The 23,042-nt window shown below is 34.2% G+C and overlaps 1 protein-coding gene across 1 annotated transcript; it reads left to right on the top strand.

The window, feature by feature from the left end:
• Positions 1-16,971: 16,971 nt before the first annotated feature.
• Positions 16,972-21,643, top strand: LOC133862473 (transcription factor MYB25). The gene is made up of 2 exons (XM_062298305.1): positions 16,972-17,354; positions 20,320-21,643. The coding sequence occupies exons 1-2, from the start codon at positions 17,099-17,101 to the stop codon at positions 21,342-21,344; spliced, it is 1,281 nt and encodes a 426-aa protein (XP_062154289.1). The 5' UTR covers positions 16,972-17,098; the 3' UTR covers positions 21,345-21,643.
• Positions 21,644-23,042: the final 1,399 nt, after the last annotated feature.

The following is a 23,042-nucleotide window of genomic DNA, read 5'->3' as shown; positions in this document are numbered from 1 at the left end:
TTTATTTTTTTTTTAAAGTAAATTCTGTTAAATTTTGACCAACATCTAAATCATGCCATTTTTTTTTCTTTTTTCTTTTACTAAAAAAATATGGGTATTTTAGGTACTCATTTAAAATTTAATAGCAAATCCTAATGAAATACCCTTTAAGTGATACGTTTGAAAACGTGATTACCTCAGTTTGAAACGCTTACTAGTTCAGTACCCTTATCTCAAAACAGTCTATAATTCGATAATCTTTTACAAAATTATCCCTGTAAATAATAGTAAAGAACTAATTATCACATCGATGGTGGAAAAACGCGATGACCAAACTCTTTACGATACGTCTTCTTTTAGGTTGGACCAAAGTTTTTTTTTTTTCAGTCTATTCAATTAATATTCATTTTTAGACCATGTAATTATTAAATACATTTTTAATTATAAGATTCACATTTTACATGCATTTTATAAAGTGTGTCCTCGAGATTAAAAATGCATGTAGAAATCATGTTTTTCTACGACTTGGCGTAATCTATTTCCAATGTGTTTATTGCGTAATCTTTCTTCCACGGGAAACTAGCTAATTAAAGAGAAGGTGGCTAATGCAAGTTAACGTAACATCAGTTAGATAATCTGCCAAACTTTTCTGACTTATTTATGTTCTTTTATTTACTTACACCCTTAGGGTTAGGGGGGGAAAATTTTGGTTCACAAAAGACAATATTAAAAGATAGAATTGAACTAAAAATAGTTAAACATATTAAAAAAAAATAAAACTAACAAATAAATATACAATTCAACAAAGTTTAAATATCGTTTATAACATATAAATGTAATTAATTGTAATTCATTATTTCATGCCTAGTGTTAATTTATACAATTGTTTTCTACGAGTTTTCATATTTTGAAATCGCTGTATGACTTCTTTATTATCGATAATTTTGAATATAAAAATAAATTAATATAAATTTTGAAAGAAAGGGATAAAGTATATGCAGAAATTGAAAGCATTTTATGACCCCTGCCTATCCACACACATGAAACGTTTTTGGTTGAACAGTAATACACAGCCAACTTTTAAGACACCTTTACAAGGCTATAGGCCAAAGTGGGGCGGACGCAGGTCCAGGCCTACAACTCTTTGGATTTCTGGGCCTGAACGCATTCTTATGGCCTGGAGTCATCTCATTATTGGATTTAGAGTGCAAGGCTGCGACAGCTCAAAAGTCCTAGCTCTCCGTGTTAATAATTTTTGATACGATTTGTAAAATAAAAAATAAGTCAAATCAGATCACCGTGATTAATAAAAGTGTCAATTTCGAATCAATCCGATTAACCCACAAGTAACTTGCATATCTCGTATAAATTAAAACAATTTTTATTTTTTTACCATTTAAAATTTTAACTACTTACTTTTACTAGTCCATTTAAATGTTTTTTTTTTAAATATTTATTTATTTAGAGGAGAAATAATGATAGAATATAAATATTGTGATGATTTTTATTAAATTAAATGCTGTTGATTTTTCATCCAAATTGACATAAAAGAGTAACCAAAATAATCTTTAATTTGGCCTTTGGGTGGCGAGTTTGAATGCTTTTTAAGGTTTGAATAAGGACGTAGGTCAAGGGATTTTTGTCCCCAGGCAAGAAGCATCCAATCTTTCATATATTGACATGAAAATGATAATGTTTATGATTTTTTTTAGCAACTTGTGTCCTTCCAAAAGGCTATGTAGTTGAAGAGGGAGACATTTGGACGACATATTTCACAATTAATTGAAGAAAATTTTGTACATTCTAGTGTCCAACAATTCTTCACAGTGACCTAAATAGGACCCCAACTTCTTTTAACATTTCAATCCCTCATAATTTCCTTCAAGAGTTTAACTCCACTAGATCGAACAACTGATTATATTTTCCCAATTTTTCTTCGCAATATATTCAAGGACATTTTTTTTTTTTTTTTTTTTTAATGGATCATGGAGTTTCTTTTATTTGCCCTAAATTGTTGACAAACGCAAAATTTTCACTATATTTTGCCCATATATATATACATATATGGTTCACGACTTTTTGTTCTATGCAAATTTGAGTACCGGTTGCTAATTTTACGCAAAAGAAACATATATTGTTAATGCATTCTTTGTTGTTAAATCATTATTTATTTCAAAATGTTAAGTTTTATCTCCAATTTTAGTCAGAGAAAAATATTAAAAAGCCCCTCCCTGAACTAACAGTCAATTTTAAAATAGCTCATTGAATTTTCAAATGTACTAAAGTAACCAATCAAACTATCAAAATGTTTCAAGAATGCCCATTTTGTCTAAATATTCATATAATACTCTTGGGTTTTATGGAAACCAAACATGCAAAAGGTTGAATATTTTCACACATATTTTAAAATGTAGGTAAATATTACATATTTTAAGAACATATGTTAATAATTTAATAGATTAAGTGAAAAATATTTTCTTTAAATATAATTTGAAATAAAATTTTATATCCTCGTACAGTCAAGCGTTTGACAAAATCGCAATTTTACCTTTAAAATTATGCATTTTCAAAAATAAATATTATATTGTCTACGATTTAAAAAAGCAAATTTCTTTATATTTAAATCACAATCTTAAATGATCAATTTTTTACTATTTGATTAAAAATTGCTTCTTTTTTTTTTTTTTTTTTAATTAAAAATTCACAATTTTAAACGCACCTAAATTTCACAAAAATCTATATAGTAAAAAATAATAGTAATAATAATAAAATTTGGTGTCGGCTTTTCCAGTCGTTGCCTTCAATGATGCCCTATGAGACGGAAGTCGGATTCGGAATGGTCTAATCGAAACCAGTCGTACGACAAATTTAGCGCGAAGCTGATTGTGAGTCATATGTTCAACAGTCAAAACATATACTTGTCATTAGCCTATGAGGTTATGCCATTTGGACAAAGTTTTCCATGGAAGTGAGTTTTTTCTCCTAATTAATGGAGTTGAAGGAAATAGAAAAAGAATTCACTACAGAATATATAGGTATTCATGATTATAATAAGTGGGCATTAGATTATGCCATTTGGACAAAGTTTTCGTATGGGTAATTAAGAGGAATTTCCTCAAAACTGATCATGTTAATTAGTTTAAAAGACTAAATTAAATTAACTTCATAATTCCAATTAAAATATTCTCAAATTTTATATCACATCAATCACTTCTTATTACTATTCAAATAAATATTCTATTTCCCACTTACTTACCAAACAGCTTCTATATATGCCCATTCCGTTTTATGTTTCAATTGTACTAAATTAATTAAGTTTGTCACAAAAACCCCGACTAAAAGGAGTTTGGTTTCTATATCAGTAAGAGATTCGGTTGTTTATAATATCAAGATTGAGTAATGTACGTACGTTAAATATTATACCTTCATCTCATCTTCATTTCACTCGTTTGATGTGGCAGTGTCCATTAACTCAGTAGAATAAGGTTGTTGTATTTTAGCATTAGTTACTCTAATGTCAAAGCGTAATGCTATTTTCACACCTATTTATCATTTGATATTGAATAATGTTATTCTTTACACTTATTTATTACACTGATTGACATAGCGTGTTTTATGTGACTTTTCATATTAGCGAAAAAACAAAAACAAATAAAAGGAAAGAACTTTAAAATAAGTCACGTCAATCGGAACGAAATGTGTATGAAAAGTAGTATTATTCAATTTTCAAATGATTTTTTTGGCCTGTACTAATTATTAGCTATGGTTTGGCATTAACATTATAATATATTGAAGGGTAATTTAAAATTTGTTGGAATAAGCCCCACTCTGTGCCCTGCATGTGTACGTTGTTCCTTATTATTTGAGGGTACCTTTATCATTCATCAAAGAGGCATGAAACAATGCCTGGAATAAGAAAGAAAAACGGAAGGAGATGATCTCATAGGCCGGTTGGGGCCATGTGAAAAAAGAGAGGATCATATGCGTGAGAGAGTCGCTGTTTGTTGGGTTCATGTGCTAAGAGGGATATGCCTAAAAGAACCTTTATTTCAAAATTACAGCAATGTTTAAAGGACTCTTTTTAGGGTCTCATCACATGCATGTACATGATTCCTTTGCCCTTTAGGACACTCAATGTGAGGCCCAAAGTGGAAAAAAGGAAAGTTCTTAAATATATACCATCTTTCATAGCCTTGGATTCTAATTAAAGTCCCTCCAAGCATGTGATTTGGGCTCTTCACTTAGGGCCACCCTATTCACCATTCATCCAAGTCTCCCCTCGAGTTTTTGGGACCATTAAAAATAGTAATCATCTATTTATTATGTTAATCGTTTTAAGTAACATTTTTATATTAATCGTTTAGAACAAAATAAAAGAAAAACCACTTAAAATATAACACGCTAATAAATATTAATCAAATGTGAAGCATAGCATAACTTATATTTGGCCTGAAACTAAAAAACTGTATAATATTGTTGGTAGTCGGTCAAATATTGTTACGTGTGAATCATTTCCGGGGAAAAAAAAAAAAAAAAAAGGTTACTTTTCTAAAAGGTGAATCAAAATGTTGGAAGTATGTAATGATCAAAAAGTTTCTGCAAATGAGATAGAATGTCAGTTTACGTATCTAGAAAATTGAAAGTCTTTACAACCCATCACTGTTTTATTTGCTATGGTTGCTAATAGCTAGCTAGCTTCCACTTTGTTATCTGTCAAATCATATGATATTGTGAACAGAAGCATTGCAGTTTGTGAAAATTAACCAAAATCGATCTGTTCAAATAGAAGAGCTGCTAAAACAAGTTATTTACCATCAGATCGACAGAAGTACCTAAAAAAGGTGTTAATTTAATTGCCTTGTATTACTTGCGAGAAGATCTTCAACAGTTTAGCCAAAGCTGGAGAAAGGAACGCCAAACTATACATATATAGATCTCTAAATTTAACAGCAAAAGATGTTTAAGTTTCACCAAATATGAGTTGTTTTAAACTATGCTACTTTAATTACATGTTATTTAGTTAAAATTAAGGAATAAATATTGAATCTTTTGGGAGGAAGACTACATACACACCCATACAAACATAAAAATAAGTAAAATTCGCCTTTTTTTGGCAACTGTAAACAACATTAATACTAAGAGAACTCACTTCTTGCCTCTTGGACTTGGGAATTAAGGGATCTCCGTTTTCTAGGGTTGAGCCATATTCCTCTAAAATCAGATCCAATATGTTCAGAAATAGGTTTTGGGTTTTGAATAATTATGATTTCATCCATGTATAAGAAAATAAACAATGAATGTTGAAAAACTATGTAATATGATCTTTGGTATATATATATATATAAGAAACTTAAGAAGAAAACAAACAAATTAACTGTAAAATTCATGCAAAGGTGGGTTCTTGGTGATGAGTTGAAAGCTAGACAAAGGCTAAAAATCCGAGCAAGAGGGTTATATATCTATATATATATCAATGACTTACTTGAATTAGAAGGGTTTTTTTTCTACTTCTTTTTTTTGCGTCTGTTTGTGGTAGGTTTCAGTACATGATGAGCTCTTCTCTGGCATGAGTGTGGCTGGATATAGAGCCTAGAGGTGTTCATGCATGGAGTCTGCAAGCTAAGAAGAAGCTACCAAAGGAGGAATCCAAAGGGATAGCATGATCCGAAATTGGAAAATTGTGGGAGAGTTGGAACTTGGGATCAATGCGATCCCTTTGGATGCATCCTCTAGTTGCAGTAGAAAAAACCCAGAAACCTTCATCATCAACCTCTCTCTCTGATCAGCTCACAGAAATCTCTCTCTTTTCTGTGTGTTGTAGAGGAAAGTGGTTTGAGGGAGACTTCAATATAAAAGAGACTTAAGTGCTCTAACAATGACTTAAATTTCACCTTTTTTCTTTTTTTTTTTCTTTTTTTTTTGTGAAAATAAAATCCAATTTAATAAATTTCTTTAGATTTACCAAATCATCACAAATGTTTTCAAAGATATTTATATGCTTGTAGACCCCATTTTACGAAGAAAACCAGACGGTACATGGGAAGGGTTTAGTAGTAGTGGGTCACCTATCCTATCTTAGAATTTCCCAACAAGTTGGGTAGCGATATTAATAATTTTATTTGATTTTAATAATTTCCTTATTTTTAATGAAGGTTTGTGGTCCAGTCCATGTTCCCTCTCACACACCAAACTTTTTTTTTTTATGCTTGTTTCTTAAGAAATACATTCTCCTCATAATAATTAATAATTATTCTCTCTAATTTTATAATTTTTAATCAACTTTTTTATATATATTTGTATTGGTCAATGGTACGATCATATGATTGACCCGGGAATGCATATATATATATATATAGTGGGGATCCGAAGCATATATATATATATGCAAGCTGTCGATTGCTTATATCGACGTGGTCAAAGGTGCATGTATTTTGTGATTTTCTTGGGATCTTCAAAATTAAATCAGCAATTAATAATAGTTGCAGTGGTTTACCTGATTTACAAGTAGCTCACTTTGGTATAAAATTATATTCAAAGGTGTTTGAGATATGTCGAAAAAACAATTTATTGCCAACGTACAGTTAAATTCCGTCTGTTAACTTAATGGATTTTATTAGTGTAATACTGACATAAATATGACACATGTTATAATTTTATTGGCCCCAACATATCACACTATCGAAATTTGTTAATTATGTTGACATAATTTGATTATAGAGAGTTTTTTTTTTTTTTTTTTTGCATTCCTCAAGGACCTCTGAGTTTATTTTAATCCCAGATGGATCTAATTGTAAATTAGATAAACCATAGAGACTGATTTTGCATTTTTTTTTTCCTCTAAAATGTTAAACTGCGATTTTACCAAATGTTTAACTACGTTTTTAAAATCTTGTTTGCAAATTACACCCTATAAAATTGCAAGTTTTAAAATTGTAAATCCAAACCAGCCTGATTCATAATATATAACATCAATAACTCTGATATTTCCCCTATCAGTTGAGGAATAATGCTTATGAAAGGGAGAGGATCCTTATCCTTATAAATTTATAATGACATGCATGTGAACAAATTGTAAGTACTCGATCTTTCCACCTTAAATAATAGGAAGGAACATTTATTTTCCCGGTAAGGCCCTATAAACTATGCACATGGATAGGTACCAAATAGGGTGCATATAGTCTGACCAAGAAGAATGGCTGAGCTGTGATCCATTCATCCAAACCAAAACATTCTTGACATATGAATAGCTTGAAGATCTGGATTTTGGGCATCAAATTAAATTCCCAATAAGAAATTAAAGGTATAGGATCGGTTAGAATAATATGCAAACCACTCAAATGCTGATAAAAATTATGCCACCAATACAGAATCTGATTTAACTAAGGACATGCAGCATTGTACTAGTCAAACTGTTAAATAATTAAGTATTTCAAAAAAAATTAGAAAATTGTAGCCTTAATCATTTAAATTAATATTTTGACACGCTTCGCCTCCTTAACGAGAGATTAGATTAAATACATGATATATTTAACTGAAATAAGAAGTGAACGGCAAAAATATGTTTGAATTCAGGAACTTTACTATGATATCGGCCATGTTAAATTACTCACTTGTCTCAAAAACTTAAAATAAGCTGATAAAAAATAGTAACCTTATTCATTTAAATTAAACAATAACACAACTAATTATGATATGTATGTAGAATGAGCTTCTTAATTATTTCGCTACAAAGATATATGATTTGTGTGATGAAAAATTCAAATATTAGCTACGTACAATGGTAATTCAAAATAATGGTTAAAAATTTCGGCGGTACCTGTGGTAAGGGCCAAAATAAAAAAGCTCATCAATTTTTTTTTAAAATATCACATGTAATACTTGTCGTTAATAGAAATACCCACTTGTTACTTTCATCTAGGTTCCATCCAATTTTTTTATGGCCGTCCACATCACCTCCTTAATATGGTGACACATGTCCCGGTTTGCCACATATTTAAGCCAAGTCAGAATATCATCCTACGTGGCCGTGTATCACAGTTGATACCTATGCTTTTAATGCCATGTAGGATGCAGAAAATAATAATAATAATAAATTATCTAAACTTTTTATTTAAAAAAAAAACGAAAAATAAATAAAATAAATTCAGATCTTGAAAAGACTAGGCGGTGGTTTGATCAAAATGGGGTGGCCGAAACCACCACCAATCTTGGGGGTGGTTTCAGTCACCCCCTTTTGGCTTGGGGTGGGTTCGGCCACCACCTTAGACTGGTCTAAGGGTAGCCGAACCACTCCTATGCCCCTTGGAGGTAAAGGGCCAAACCTCCATTTTTTTTTTCTTTGGCTTTTTAGGGGTGGTTTCGGCCACCCCTATTTTGGTCATGGGATGGTTTGACCACCCCCTAGCTGGCCATAGGGGGTGGATTGAGCCACCCCTTGGCCAAAATGGAGGTGGTCGGACACCTCAAAATTTTCAAGTTCTAAATTATTTTTACTTCTCGTTTTTTTTTTAAAAAAAATTATTTTTTTAAAACAAGCTTAAGTAATTTTTTATTTTATTTTATTTCCTGCATTCTACATGGCATTAAAAACATAGATATCACTTGTGATATATATATATATATAGCCATGTCGGATGATATTTTGACTTGCCTTAATCGGGACAGGTGTCACCATTTTAAGGGGGTGACATGGATGGCCGTAAAAAAATGGACGAAACTTAGACAGAAGTACCAAGTGGCCAGCATTTCCATTAACGACAGGTACCGTCAATAATACTTTTTAAAATTGAGACGACTTTTTGATTTTAACTCTTAATTACTGATATACCGCTAAAGTATTTAACCCTAAAAATAAAACAGAAGCTCTCTATTAAAGATGGTGACTCGTAAGGTAGGTGCCATAATTCCATCACTTGATTGAGTTTATAATTTACTGTTCGAATCCACTCCAATTATCATAACATTTCACCACATGAGAATTTGAAAAGGAAAACGATCGAATTCTCTCTCTCTCTCTCTCTCTCTCTCTCTGTGCATACTTTTTCAGTCTTCTCAAAAATTCTAGCTAGTTAGTTTCAAACGAGAACGTGAAAGGGAAAGGAGGAAAATTTGAGTCTAGTGCCGAGAAAGAAACATGGCTATAGTTCGGAAGTGATCTCAGCCATTCGTGAGGAAGGCCATCACTGGGTCTCCTAGTTGACCCCTTCATATCAGGTGATGATGGATGGTGCTAGATCTTGTCCACACTAGTGAAGCACAGATGGACCAGGAGCACACTGAAGACTTTTTCTCTGTGGTGCTATGGAGACCCCACCACCATATATTTACTCTCTCACACATAATGCATATAGTGGGGGTAATTTTGTGGTGTGATGTGATTTGAAAGTAGGGTTTTGGTTCAACCCGGAGGACATATGTTGGAGATTTTCAGGACACAGATGTTATTTCCACCCAGGCCTTGTAACCCATCTAGTGGAGCACAAGGACCTTGAAAGAACCTGCCATTTCCTGCGATCTTTTGTATTTGATCGATCATATCTTTCATCTTTCACACATGAAATTCACTAAGTGCCAGCTTGCATATATATATATGCCACTCAAAGTCGATCTCTTCTTGTTTGGATTCACTTTTAGAGGGGGATTGGGTTAGAATGGACTCATCAGTCATCAGTCTCTGTTGGTTGTCATTAATTATGACACTAATTTTAAGGTCACACGTTCTTTCATTCAATTTCCATGATGCCGGCCCTGCTGATCGAAGTGACCACATGCATGATCACCTATTATATGCTTTTCCTCTACTCATCTATCTTCATCAAAATAATGGGTATAAAAATGACGCAAACACAACTACTACTACATCTACTATTGTGACGATCGACCAAAGTCATTTTTGAATTTAGCTTACTCTAGCTAGCTAGTTAGATTATACTATTTCTTTCTTTTCGATCTTCTTCTTCGATCTCCTTCTTCTTTCTTTTTTTTTTTTTTAATTTTTTTTTTTTAAGTCATTAAGATCGATGATTAATAGGGTGGTCCAAACTTGAGCGGCTAGCCCCTACATCGATCTATTCCTTTATTCAATGTCTGAAGCTTTTGGACCACAACCGCTGGCTTGACATCAATCCGTGTAAGAAGAAAAAAAAATTGAGTCCCCAGTCCATGGGTACGTACGTATCGAGCGGCAAAAAGAAAGAAGAACATGGTGCTATTATTTCCATGGGAGTCTTTAACTTTTTCTCCTGATCATGACCAGACCTAATTATCTGATCCTGGTATTTTTTTGAACCCAAACGAATTTCTTTTCAGGTTAAAAAAAATGTTGCATGCAATAACTTGGGTTTCAACAGGACAAGATCAGCTAGGGAAATTTGAATCAGAAAAAGAAAAAACCTTCATTCATTCTCTATTAGTAATATAAAAAAACGTACGGTAATTAATTAATTCCCACTAGGGATTTTCAAAAATATATGTGGACAATATATATTAGAGTTTCAAAACGTAGACACCCGTTGTTTTCTGAGAAGCACAAGATTTGCAATGTCACGTGGAGCCAATTAGAGGTTCTCCAATAAAGGACAATTCAATTAGTGCTAAGGACACCAACCCTACCCCACATCCTCCGACTCTACCCCATTTTGTTTGGCATCAAAGTCTACAGCTTTCAATCTGGTCTGTGTAAGAAGTGGGACATTGAGTGTCTGATAAGGAATTAGGGTTTTTTGGACCCTCACATGCAGAGGATTAAGGGTTTCATGTATTTTTTCTTTTATATTGTTTTCCCATATTAGGATGTTTTTTTTTTCCACTGCTAACATGACTCCAGCTAGCTGTCACATTGGATCCCCTTATTACAGTTCCATATGTTCGGCAATGGGCTCCGATTTCTGCAATATGTTTTCTGCTCAAATAGGTTGACGACTGACGTTTGGTACTGATCAGTCTTATCTACTGCTCTGCAGCATCATTGAAATTCCATATATATATATATACACACACACTTAATTACTCTCTCTTTTTACATGTTCCAACTTTCACATTTAGATAAATCAAAGAGAGAAAAGATCGAAAAGGTCAAATAACAACCAGCTGGGGATTTATTAGCCTGCAGCCATCATTGAACCCATTACCCATCTTAGCTAACTCATAGCTCTAAAATATCTATCAGATATGCATACAAGTCATCGTCCAACTTGAGATTAATTAGCATCCACCGTGATGGATGGCAGGATGGGGCCCTTCAATTAGGGAGACAATTTTTGACACGTTAACGGTTATGATTAAGAGCTCTAACCTATTTAATTAAATAAGTTAATTGAATTATGGTTGATTTACATAATCTTATACATATGTCTCGGTATGACCCGAAGCCAACACAGGACATAAAGATTGTCCATTTTTTGCACGACCCATGAAACCGACATGAACTCAACACAAAATTAATCGATTATAATTAAAAGATCTAACCCATATAATAAAATGATTGGATTATGGTTGACCTATGTTGGGAATAATCTCACTCGGCCCGGCCCACGTCGGGAACTATGAGCCTCTAAGCCTACATTAGCCCATGTGGGAATATGGGCCCAAGGCCCATCAAATATTAACCCACAGAAGTAAATACCCAGGAGTCTCGATAAGGTATTGTCCCGAGACTAGCATAGCGGACTAGGGATCCGATTATACGCGATCCCTAGAAATCCAGGATTAGTAGAAATCTGGGATTAACGCTAATCCTAGATTTGTTGCCGTGAATCTCGCATTGAGACTGTTAAGGAAAGAACCTTGGTTTGTAAGGAAGATGATTCCGAGTTGAGGTGGGATTTTGGTGGCGCTCATAAGTCAAGGAAGAAGAAAAGAAACGAAACCCTAATACGATGAAGGTATTTATTACTCAGCCTATAAATAGGCCAAGACCTCAAGTATGAGAAAGTGGGAGACTGATATTATTACGCTTGAATATACTATACACTTAGATACTGATTTAGGCATCGGAGGAGGAACGCCGGCCAACCCTTAGCGTGTTCTCTTAACTTTGTCTGTTTTACAGCGGACGTGGGACGTGAAGAACATCGTAGAGTATGCTGTCACACCATACCAACTTATATAGTATTATACCAATCCATGTCTTGACACAACCCGAACCCGACATATAGACTGTCCATTTCTTACACGACCCGCGAAGCCGATATGAACCCAACACAAAATTAGTGGGTTAGATTTGAAGGATATATGACCCGTTTATTTAAATGAGTTGAGTTATAATTGACTTATGTAGTCTTATATTTATGTCTTGACATGACCCGAACCCAACATGTGATAAAGACTGACAATTTTTTTACACAAATTACGAACCCGATACGAGCCCAACATGAAATTAACGAGTTAGCGTTAATGAATCTGACATGTTTCATTAAATACGTCAGGTTAAGATTGACTTATATAATCTTATAATATTCATGACTTGAAACAACGTAAACCCAATACATAAACACGAATTATCAGCTCTACCTTCAACTCTAAATTAAAAATTAGCAGTTGCGTGCCAAGAGATGGTTTCCATATATATAGAAGTGAAGCGGCCAAAGGCCACAATATATACCCTCCGATTTAGTTCATCTCAAGACTTGAATGTACGCCATGCTAATTACCTAACCGTCGGCAAGGACAATTCTGAATCCCTCCATGTCAAACTAAATGAATTGCTTAGGCTAAGCATCTTGTACTAGCTAGGCCGGTGGCGTCGATCTTAATTTATCCAATGACATGGACATCTAACTGATCGATATATATATATCAACGGCTAGCATATCCTCACGTACATATCCAAGCACATCTCACAAAAGTGAAATTTTAGAATTTGGTTTTTTTGGACATAATATATTGGTCATGGTCCTCGATCAATCCTCATGGATCGATGTTTAATTTATGACTACAAATATTCTTTTATGGGAATTTCTGAGATTGAGAGTTCTCGATCTTAAGCGGCTGGCTTCTAGCTAGTACTATTTTTAGTGTACGTTTTTTACGTTTTGGCTAAGCTATAGCTTTTGAAAGGGATAGTTTTGATCAGTTTCTTGTATATATATATATATTTGTACTTTCTCAATGTGAAATCAACAATCGGAATGGGTCTTAATTGGGACCCTTCAAATGTTGATGAGCATGAAGGTTCTAGCTAGCCCCCTCGATCGATCGTCAAGACATTCTTCCAAGCCAATGGGCACAAATACAATTGTGCAAATCCTAGTCACGTCAGTGAGATCTTAACTAGTGAATTTGCTTGGCATGCATATATTTGTGTCTGTCCCATTGGCTCTTTCATGTGTGTGGTCCTTTCGAGTTTTCATTCTGCAAAGGAACTTGGTCCATGCACTTTGGTTGGTTGGAAAGCATGCACATATATCCCTTTTGGTGCTGTCATCGTGCTTCCTCTTTGCTAGCTATAGCTAGTTGCTTATTCAAACTATGCTTCTTCTTTCTTTCTTTCTTTTTTTTTACCTTTACAAAATAAAGAGAAATATTATATATATATATGCTACTCCATTCCCCGAAGAGTTACGCAAGCTTTAAGGAAATTTTGGAAAGTATAGAGGAATCAAAGTCGTGGCCAAATGCAGGAGGGAACCATGTGAAGAGTCCAAAGAGTATACATTCATCCAAAAAAAAGAGAGTCCAAAGAGTATATATGTTTTTCTTTTTAATGCTTCACTAGCTACCTAATCCTTATCTTAGAGCATAAATATTATCCATATATAACGTACGAATATTCCATAACTAGAGCATGATAGGAACACATGCATGCTTTGTGCACCGGCTAATTAATTAATTTAACACTTTTTTTTTTCTTCTGTGTTAAAATACCACATGAGACAACTATCATCATCATAATTCTTCTGTACATTTAAAAATCGTGTTTGTGGGCTCAATGAGAATCAACACGTGAAATATTTAATTTAAATGCAGTAAATTGTGAAGTATTTTGTTAAATTACCATTTATTATAAAAATTTAAGCAGACAAAAAATGATAAAGTTAATTATTTAAATTAACATTCTAACGGTATCTATAAGCCAAATTACAGAAAATGACATTGCGATTTCGTAGATAAAAAATTGAATTATAAACAAAATTATAGAAAATGAATCGTTTAGGATTGCATTTTTTTTTTTTAAAAAAAAAAAGGCGATTTAAAAACACAAAAAAATATGCATCTACAAATCGCACGCAATTGGATTTTTTTTGAAAATACACAATTTTAGAAGCTAAACTACGTTTTTAAAAATCTCATTTTCAAATCGCTATTTTTAAATTGCACTTATTGAAATTTCAAACCCAAACGGGCCCTTAAAGTTGCTATATATATATATGCCAAACGCACTTTCAATCCTAGTAAGAAATTCCTTAATTTGTCCTCTTCCATTTTGTTTTCCTATTATTTTCCAATTTGAACAATTTATGGATGTATGTCCTTTTCGTTATTTCTTTTTTCAAATATATTTCTTTTTTTTAAAAAAAAAAATGAACATAAGGTGCAAAATCCATGGCAAGTATCAATCCATGTCATTTTCCAAGTGTCTAGCTTTGCGCTATCATCGGTAGCGATTTGGGGCATGTGTGTTTCTTGAGTGGCCTCTCTCTCATTTTCATTCTTCTATCCATCTCATTGGGATGAGAATTTTGCAACCTTTTTTTAAAAAATAAATAAATAAAAATCAAACATAAAAGGTAGTATGCAATCAGCTGCAAATTCTGATTAACAGCCAAAAATTAAATGAGTTGAAAATGGGCCAGAACCTGTTCCATAAAAACAAAGCCTAGGAGCATCTTTGTTCAGCAATAGGGATAAAGGAAAGACGATTCCACGACTTAGCCACCTCCTACTTTAGTCAGGCTTTTACTAGAATGAAAGGAACTCAGAATTTCATGTCTACCATGAACATAACATGTAGGTTATGGGACAAAGACATGAAGAACAAAAGCAACGACAACTAAAGAGGAGTGCCATATTCGGTTTACCTCTCCACCCACTTAATTCGATCTTGGTAATGAGAGGTTTTGACGGATTTGGCTTAGGTACCGTAAAAGAAAAAGCTAAAGCTACATGAGATTTTTTGTAGTAATTTTAACTGTTCAGATTTAATTTTATTCTCTCCATTTCTCATAGAAAACTTAGATGTAAATCTTGACCATTCATAAAACTACGATAGATTTTCTACATTTTTTATTTTTTATTTTTTATTTTTTTATAGCACCTAAACCAAATCCGGTTTTGCAAACCACGTACAAGCAATATTCAATTGTGAACTAGCAGTGAGAAATTAGACCGCGAGTAAAGGAACAAATTAAAATTAAAATATATTTTACAAAGAGTATTGAAAAAGAGATTTGCAAAAGAATAACATGGCTTAATACTAAATGGTTTTTAATGTTAAACTACTAAAAAAAAAAAGGAAAAAATCTTTATTGATAAGTGAATTAAACAAGTGTGAAAAATAACATTTTTATTTTTATTTTTTTAATTTTTTTAATTTTTTTATACTTGGCATCCGAGTAGCATTACTCTTCTTAAGATAGACAGGATTGGATATCAATAATGTCTCTTAAATCACATTTTTGTGTTCTCGATCTATTTGGGCTCATCTTCAAACTGAAGTTCTCCAACTTAAACGAGCCCAATTCCCGTGCTGAATACTATGGGCCTGCTGATATGCCATTACCATATACCAACTGAACCGGGTTTTGTGATTCTGCATTCCATACTGTTTAGGCAATTGAAAAGTGAAAACCGCCCATGAGGTTTTGTCTGGTTCAATCCATACAACGTTGTACTTGGGCCTAGCAGGCGTCCATTTATATAGAAATATGTTAGCTAAACAATAATTTTGTATAATAATTACACAATAATGTTGATATGTCCATTATTTTTATTTTTATTTAAAAAAAAAAAAAAAAGAGAAATGTTGGATGAGATATGTTATTTTCACAACAATACTGATGTGTCCAGCATTTTTTTTTAAAAAAAAAAAAAAATTGAAAATGCTAGACATATTAGCATTGTTGTGTAATTTTTGTGTAGCTAACATATTTCAGGTCGGACACATTAGCATTATTATGTAATTGTTGTATAAGAGTTGTGCAAATAACATATCTTATTTAAGTAAGGAGATAAATTAGTTTTACCGTTCTCTTATTAGGTTGCTTGAATTTCACAAAAAGTTGAATAAATTTAAAAAATAGGGCTATAGAACTCACCTATTCTAAACGACTAAACCGATAAATCATGGGAACGAATGAACACTCTACAACTCCCTCTTTTAGGCCGGACCAATTTCAGCATGTTATTGGAGAAGAGTAATTCTATTTAATAAATTGTTATATAATTGTCTTTCAACTTTATAATATGGCAGTAAAAATTAACATTTAGAAAAGCATTTGTTAAAAAAAAAAAAAAAACGTGTTTGGTGTTATTCTTTTGCAAATTTATTATTGAATCTGTGAAATTCACATCCCATAAATTCAATGATAAAATTGTGCATCTCTTATAAGGAGATGAGCCGAAGATGTGTCAGAGAATGAAATGAAATATTTTTTAAAAAAAATTACAAAATCATTTTTATTACCCCATCATTCAAATTAAAAAAAATAAATAAATTATATACCAATTTATTAAATAACATTAATTTATCACAGAATCTCAATCGTCCCCCAATTCATAAACTTTGGAATTTAGAAAAATTCTTGGAGGCGGTTTCGATGGCTTTCCTCACGATACAAGTAAACTACTCTCACAGTAAATTAGCACAATTTCAGGGGTAATAATGGAGCAGGAGCATTTTTGGTCCAAACGAAGTCAACGGAAGTGGGTACATCTTCCAATAAAACGACGCCGGCTCGATCTTTGAACATGAAGTCGTATTAATGTATTATAGAATATAGGGACATGTCTGTCATTTCGAAAGAAGAGTCCGAAACATTTGCCCCGCACAACTCGGTTTCAATTCGTGCCCATTTGCAGTTAGGCAGGTAGGTAGTGCCGTAGTGACAGAGTAGAGAGAAAGACAGAGAGGCTGATAAACCACGCCGAACGAGACTGACACTACCCAAAAAGCTAAACCGCCATGAGCGAAGAAGAGCACGCCAAATGCGGCGGCGAGTCGGCGGGACTCGGAGACGGCGAGGGGGTGAGCGGGAGGGGGAAAGTCAAGGGGCCGTGGTCGCCGGAGGAGGACGCGGTGCTGAGTAGTCTGGTGGGGCAGTTCGGGGCCAGAAATTGGAGCCTAATCGCCCGCGGAATCCCCGGCCGCTCTGGCAAGTCGTGCCGCCTCCGATGGTGTAATCAGCTCGACCCCTGCCTCAAGCGCAAGCCCTTCACCGGTAAACGCCATTACCTATATATGTAGTATGTATATCGGTTTTTGTATTGCGGGGTTTTTATTTATTTATTTATTTTCTTTTGCGAAGGTGGTAAACCATATGTTGGTGTTTGGGGTTTGGAATTTGTTGGAGTTCTTCTTGGCGTACGGAGTTGGGTGTTGGTTTTTCGTTGTTGTTTTGAGGTATTTGGGATTTGGCATACAGAGTTAGGTTCTTCTCTGTTTTGATGAGGGACTCAAGGAGTCAATTAAGGAGGTACCGTAGCTTTCGATAATGGCAGTTAAATGAAACACTGGAGAAAAGAAACAAAGAAACAACTGTTGATGTCTGGTTAGGTTTGAAGTTTTAATGAGAAAATTTGTTGGGCTTTGAGCTGTTGTCTTTTAATCATGGTTTGGGTTGTAGATGTTCATGTATTTTAATGGTCAAGAGCCATAATTTTATATTGGATGTCCATATATGAAAAGAACATGTCTATATGATGACAGTGTTGATTCGGAGTCAATGCAATGGTGGCCTTGGTCTCTAAGCTCCGCTGTAACTTTCTAAATCAATGACGACACAGCTTCTAAAGGTGTGCTCCTATACCAACTGAATTACCCGTGTTTTAAGTATAAGTTTGTGCATAAATCCATCGTCTTAAATGGAACTCCTTAAGAAAATAGCAGACTTTGAAGTGAATGATGGTGTACCATTTTAGTGCTATCTAGTTCAGATTAGAAACCGAACTTTTAGTAACTGATGACTTATAGAGTCCCATTAGAACCAAAGCAAACCATGGACACGGAACTATTATTATTATTATTATTTCGTGTTTATGGAGGAAATTTGACATGGTAATGAGAACAATTATTGGATGCAGTCAAACTACATGCTGGATATTGGGACAGCTTGTAAATCACTTTTGCATTGGATTATAAGGACTTAACCGATATCAGATAAAAGAAAGGAATAAACTTGTAAGTAATGCCTAGTATGTCTAGAATGTAGGGTGTATGTTGTTTATGATTGTTGTTTATATTCATTCAAAATTTCAGTGTATGTTGGCATACAACATAATATGAGCAGGTTATATTAGGTAGTTGGTGGTTTCAGATGTAAGTTGAAGCTTTAATTGGTAGGAAAAGAAGGTTATCAAGGGCCCATCATAGTCCTTCATTCTCAATTTGTAAGGTAGTTTAGTATGGTTGGACTTCACAAGATAGGTTGAAGGCTAGGATCTATATTTTGGAGAAATGGTTGTCGGAATGGTTCATTGTGTCCATGATCATCATGACGGCTTAACTAGCTCTGGAAATTTCAGGGTTGTTCACAATCGTTTTGAACTGTAGCAGGTCTCATGTTATTGCTTATTGTTTAATTATTTCATATAGGATATAGGAGTGTCTATAAACTTTTGTACACAGGCACTCATGTTTGGGGGCACTATGTTATATAGGATATGGACAGGAAGTAAACTTTTGTATAGAGGCACTCATGTATTTATCATGCTTTCTGTCTGCAACAATTGATCTCATGCTCTTCTATTTTTCTAGATATTTCTCATATTAGATATATGTTTACTTCATAGCATACATTGAACTATAAATATGTAGGTGAGAAACGTGAAATTGTAGTTCTATAGCAGGATCTTTTCCTGGTTTGGGGCATTTTCAGCTAAGCTGTAATTGCATTCTGCTCCTCTCTTTAAGTCTATAGCCTTACAAAGCCTTATATCAAGAGCCTTATTGTCTATTGATATGAATCAACTAACTCCACAAACCTTATATCAAGAGCCTGAAGTTTGCCAACTAAGTTTACTTGCAATGTCTTCTATCCAGGTATTCTTGTGAAGGATGAGATTTTTTCAGGTTGATAACTGGCGTTGAACCTTTATTTAGAGCAATATCAGCAAAAACTTGTAGCCAATTCGTGAATTTTTACTTAGCTAAAAATCATGGGTATTTGGGTTGGCTGGGCAATTTTTGAGTTTGGTTATTTGTGTTATATGTTAACACAAAGAATTTGTCAAAACGGGGGACATAACAGTAGAAAGGAGATACCAATCTTTTGCACCTCCCCAGTAATAGGTCTTTTGTAGGAATATTCTCTGCAGGCTGCTGTTGAGAAAATATTTTTCTTTTAATTTTCTCTGTTTTCTTTTTTTTTTCAGTCCAGCTGAATTTGATACCATGTGTTCAGTTTCAGGCATCAAGAAGATTAACGTTCATATAAAACTATTTTATCTCAAATCGATAATGTTGTAGTTTTATTCCATTTATTAGAAACTGACCAGAATATACATATTAACATAATATATGTGTCTCTGTGTGTGTGTGTGTGTGTGATGGGCAGGCGTGTATGTTCAATATATTGATGCTACTGAGTTTTCTTTTGAGCTTTCATAATTTCATTTATCCTAGATTTGCAGTCCTGAAGTCATATAAACCATTCTCTTACTCTGTCCTATCAAAATGCTTTTTCATAATTTTATTTTTCCTAGCTTTTACGCGTTCTTCCATTTTGCAATTATTTTGTAAAAAAAGTTCTTTTTATTTAAGGTCTTCCTACCCATTCTTCAGTTGTGCAAGCCACACGATTCATACCACAAACCAAAAAAGAAGAAGCAAACTCATGGTAAATGAATGTCATTTCAGTGGTAATGTTTCTGTTGTGGTGTAAGCGGTTCTCAAATCAGAAGCCAAGCTAGAATTTCAATTCATTCCTTTTGTTTTTCTATTAATGTTGTAAAGGGGTTCAAAAAGGCAAGCTTGTCTGCTCAACTTGACTTGAATGTTTAATTCGTAGACAAAGAGTGTGTTGTCTTTGTTTTTATTTTATATCCGAAGAGTGTGTTATCTTTATTTTTAAGTAATATGTCATGGAAGTAAACTTGCAATTTTATAATTCTTTTGTCATTCTTATCATAAATGTGATACATATATTCTGCACTTCAATGGATTCTTACAAACTTGAATGGCTGCAGATGAAGAGGATCGAATTATAGTTAAGGCCCATTCGATTCATGGAAACAAATGGGCTGCAATTGCAAAGCTTCTTCCTGGTAGAACAGATAATGCAATCAAGAACCACTGGAATTCTACACTAAGGCGCAGGTGCACAGAGAAGTTTAACCTGGCATCTTCTGACAAGATGGAAGATGGCAGTCTTGACAGAACAAGGGTATCTTCAGAAGAAACTGTGTCAGTTGGGGTTATCGATCTATTCAATACCCCAGAAGGAAGAGATGTCCCAATGCTTGATAGACCCCAAACGTGTGGAGATAAATTTCAAACAAAGGAGGGTCATTTTGTTGCTGAAGAAAGAGATAATGAAGGAAGAGATGTACCAATGGTGGATACACCCCACTCATGTGAAGAAAAATTTCAAACAAAGGAGGGTCGTTTTGTTGCTGAAGCGAGAGAGCATCCTGCTCTTCCTCGTCCAGTGGCACGTGTCAGTGCGTTCGGTATTTATAACCCTCCTAGTGGGCCAAACCATTCTGTGTTTTCAAGGACAGTTCCAGCTCAAGGGCCATTGGTCCAAGCTTCCAAACCAGAGCTTGGGACCTCCAAATTCCTTGAAGATGTTTATGGTGAGCCAATGGTTCCTTTGCAATGCGGCCATGGTTGTTGTGCAGATGCTAGTAGTGGGGGTCATCATTCTCATAGCTCGTTGTTGGGGCCTGAGTTTGTTGAATATGTAGAGCCTCCATCTTTTTCTAGTCATGAGCTGATCTCCATAGCTACAGATTTGAACAATATGGCATGGATTAAGAGTGGCCTTGAGAAGAATGGCGCTACAATGCCAGACAACGCAGCAAGCCAGAGGGTGTCTGGAAAGGCGGCTGCAGCCCCTCAGACGGGAACATTTGAACAGAGTATAAAGAATGACCATGTGTGCGTTGAAGAGGGACGGAACAAGTTAATAGGCATGATGACAGAAATGATATCTACCCAGATGCCTAGGCAAACATTTGCAGTGCCAGCCGAAGTTGAGGGCTTGAGCTAAAAGTTATGACCAGCTTACAGCTTGTCTTTTTGCACTATTATCAAATTAGTGAGTTGTGACAATTATCTGCGACATTATAGAAGGCGGGGGAATCAGTTTTGTGAAGAGGTTTCCTCATTCCAGGTGAAGATATCAATACATTTTGGCTGACAAAAATTCTGACATGTTTCTGAAAATATATTCCTCCTCGATCCACTAAAGAAATGAATCTCGTGTATAGCAGTTACTGAAATGGTTATGCTTTGTTAGATAGAGATATAAACCTCTAATATATATATATATATTATGTTTTTCTTGGATTGTCAGTGTTGTCACCATTAAGAGGCCGAACCGGGCCTATTTCAAAAAATTTTGAGTGGGCAAGGTGGGCTTGGTATTTAGGGTTTTAATTTTGCGAATTTGTTACGAACTCGACACAAATTTAGTGAGTTAGTTTTTAGGGATCTGATCCACCCATTTAATTAATTGGTCGGGTTATAGTTAATTTATATAATCTCATATCTATGTCTTGACAAAATCTGAAGTCGACACGTAAATACAAATTGACACTCCTAATCCTATCTCTATCCAATGGACTCCATATCTCTGTTTGTTTTCTCTTTAGCCGTGAGACTTCTAAAGCCATGAAAATCGTGGATTTGGCCTTGTGGCATGCTTTCCTTGTTACGAAGAATGGTAGGCATGGATGGTGCTATGGATTTTGAGACCAATAGAATTTCCAAACATCAAAAGGCAAAAAAAAAAAAAAAAAGTACTCATGAATAACTAAGTTCAGAATTTGGGGGGGGGGGGGGGGGGGGGGTTCGTAGTGGGTAATGTATTATATTTTTATTTTATAATTGTTCATTAATATTGATGTGAAACTTTCAATTAATTAGAATTTTTTTATTAAAAATGAATTAATTATAAATGTCACACGCCAATCTAATTGAATGAATATAAAGTAAAATTACAATATTTAGTATTTCTCTTGGGGATAATAGGGTTGTCCTTGCTCCAATAATAGTTTTTTTTTTTTTTTTTTTTTTTTTTTTAAGTTGCTCCAATAATGTTGGGACAGCCAAACAACTTGGGCGGTACATGGTTTTCACGTGGGCTGCCAACAGAAAAGTATCTAAATAATAAAAATGTCCTTCCACGTGATTTAAATATGTCCCATATTATTATTATTATTATATGTATTTGTGATATTTGGCTTGTTTCTCTTGTGTGTGTGTCTTTTTTTTTCTTTTGGTTAATTGAACAATAAAGTTGTTGATCTGTCTGACGCGGCTGTGTTAATGACAGTGACTACTGACCAGAATGTATAAATTAGGATATTTTGTTTTCTTATAAAAAAAAAAAAAGTGGTAAATTCGTCATTGTGCACCTCTGCTTTAGCCCTCCCAACAATCAACATGCAAATGGAAGAAGTCAAAATTGCCCTCCATACAGCCATTTGTCTTTGAGTAAAGCATGGTCAAATCAGGCTAGGGAGGCATAGGATGGGGATGACGCAATCAGAAACAAAAGAAAAGAAAATTATTATAAATTAAAGCCGTGCTGTCTGAGTCTCTGAGAAAAACGAACAGTGTTTTCAGAGTCATCTCAATCAAAACATTTCCGAAAGGGAAATACCCACATTCTTTTTCTTCTTTTTATTCTCTCCTCACGATGATTTAGCAGCCCCTCAATCATCATGCCCAAAAAGAAGAACAA

The sequence above is a fragment of the Alnus glutinosa genome, chromosome 3 (assembly GCF_958979055.1).
Source record: "Alnus glutinosa chromosome 3, dhAlnGlut1.1, whole genome shotgun sequence".
NCBI lineage: Eukaryota > Viridiplantae > Streptophyta > Magnoliopsida > Fagales > Betulaceae > Alnus > Alnus glutinosa.
The sequence above is the reverse complement of the archived record's forward strand: the minus strand, read 5'-3'. Positions and strand labels throughout refer to the sequence as shown.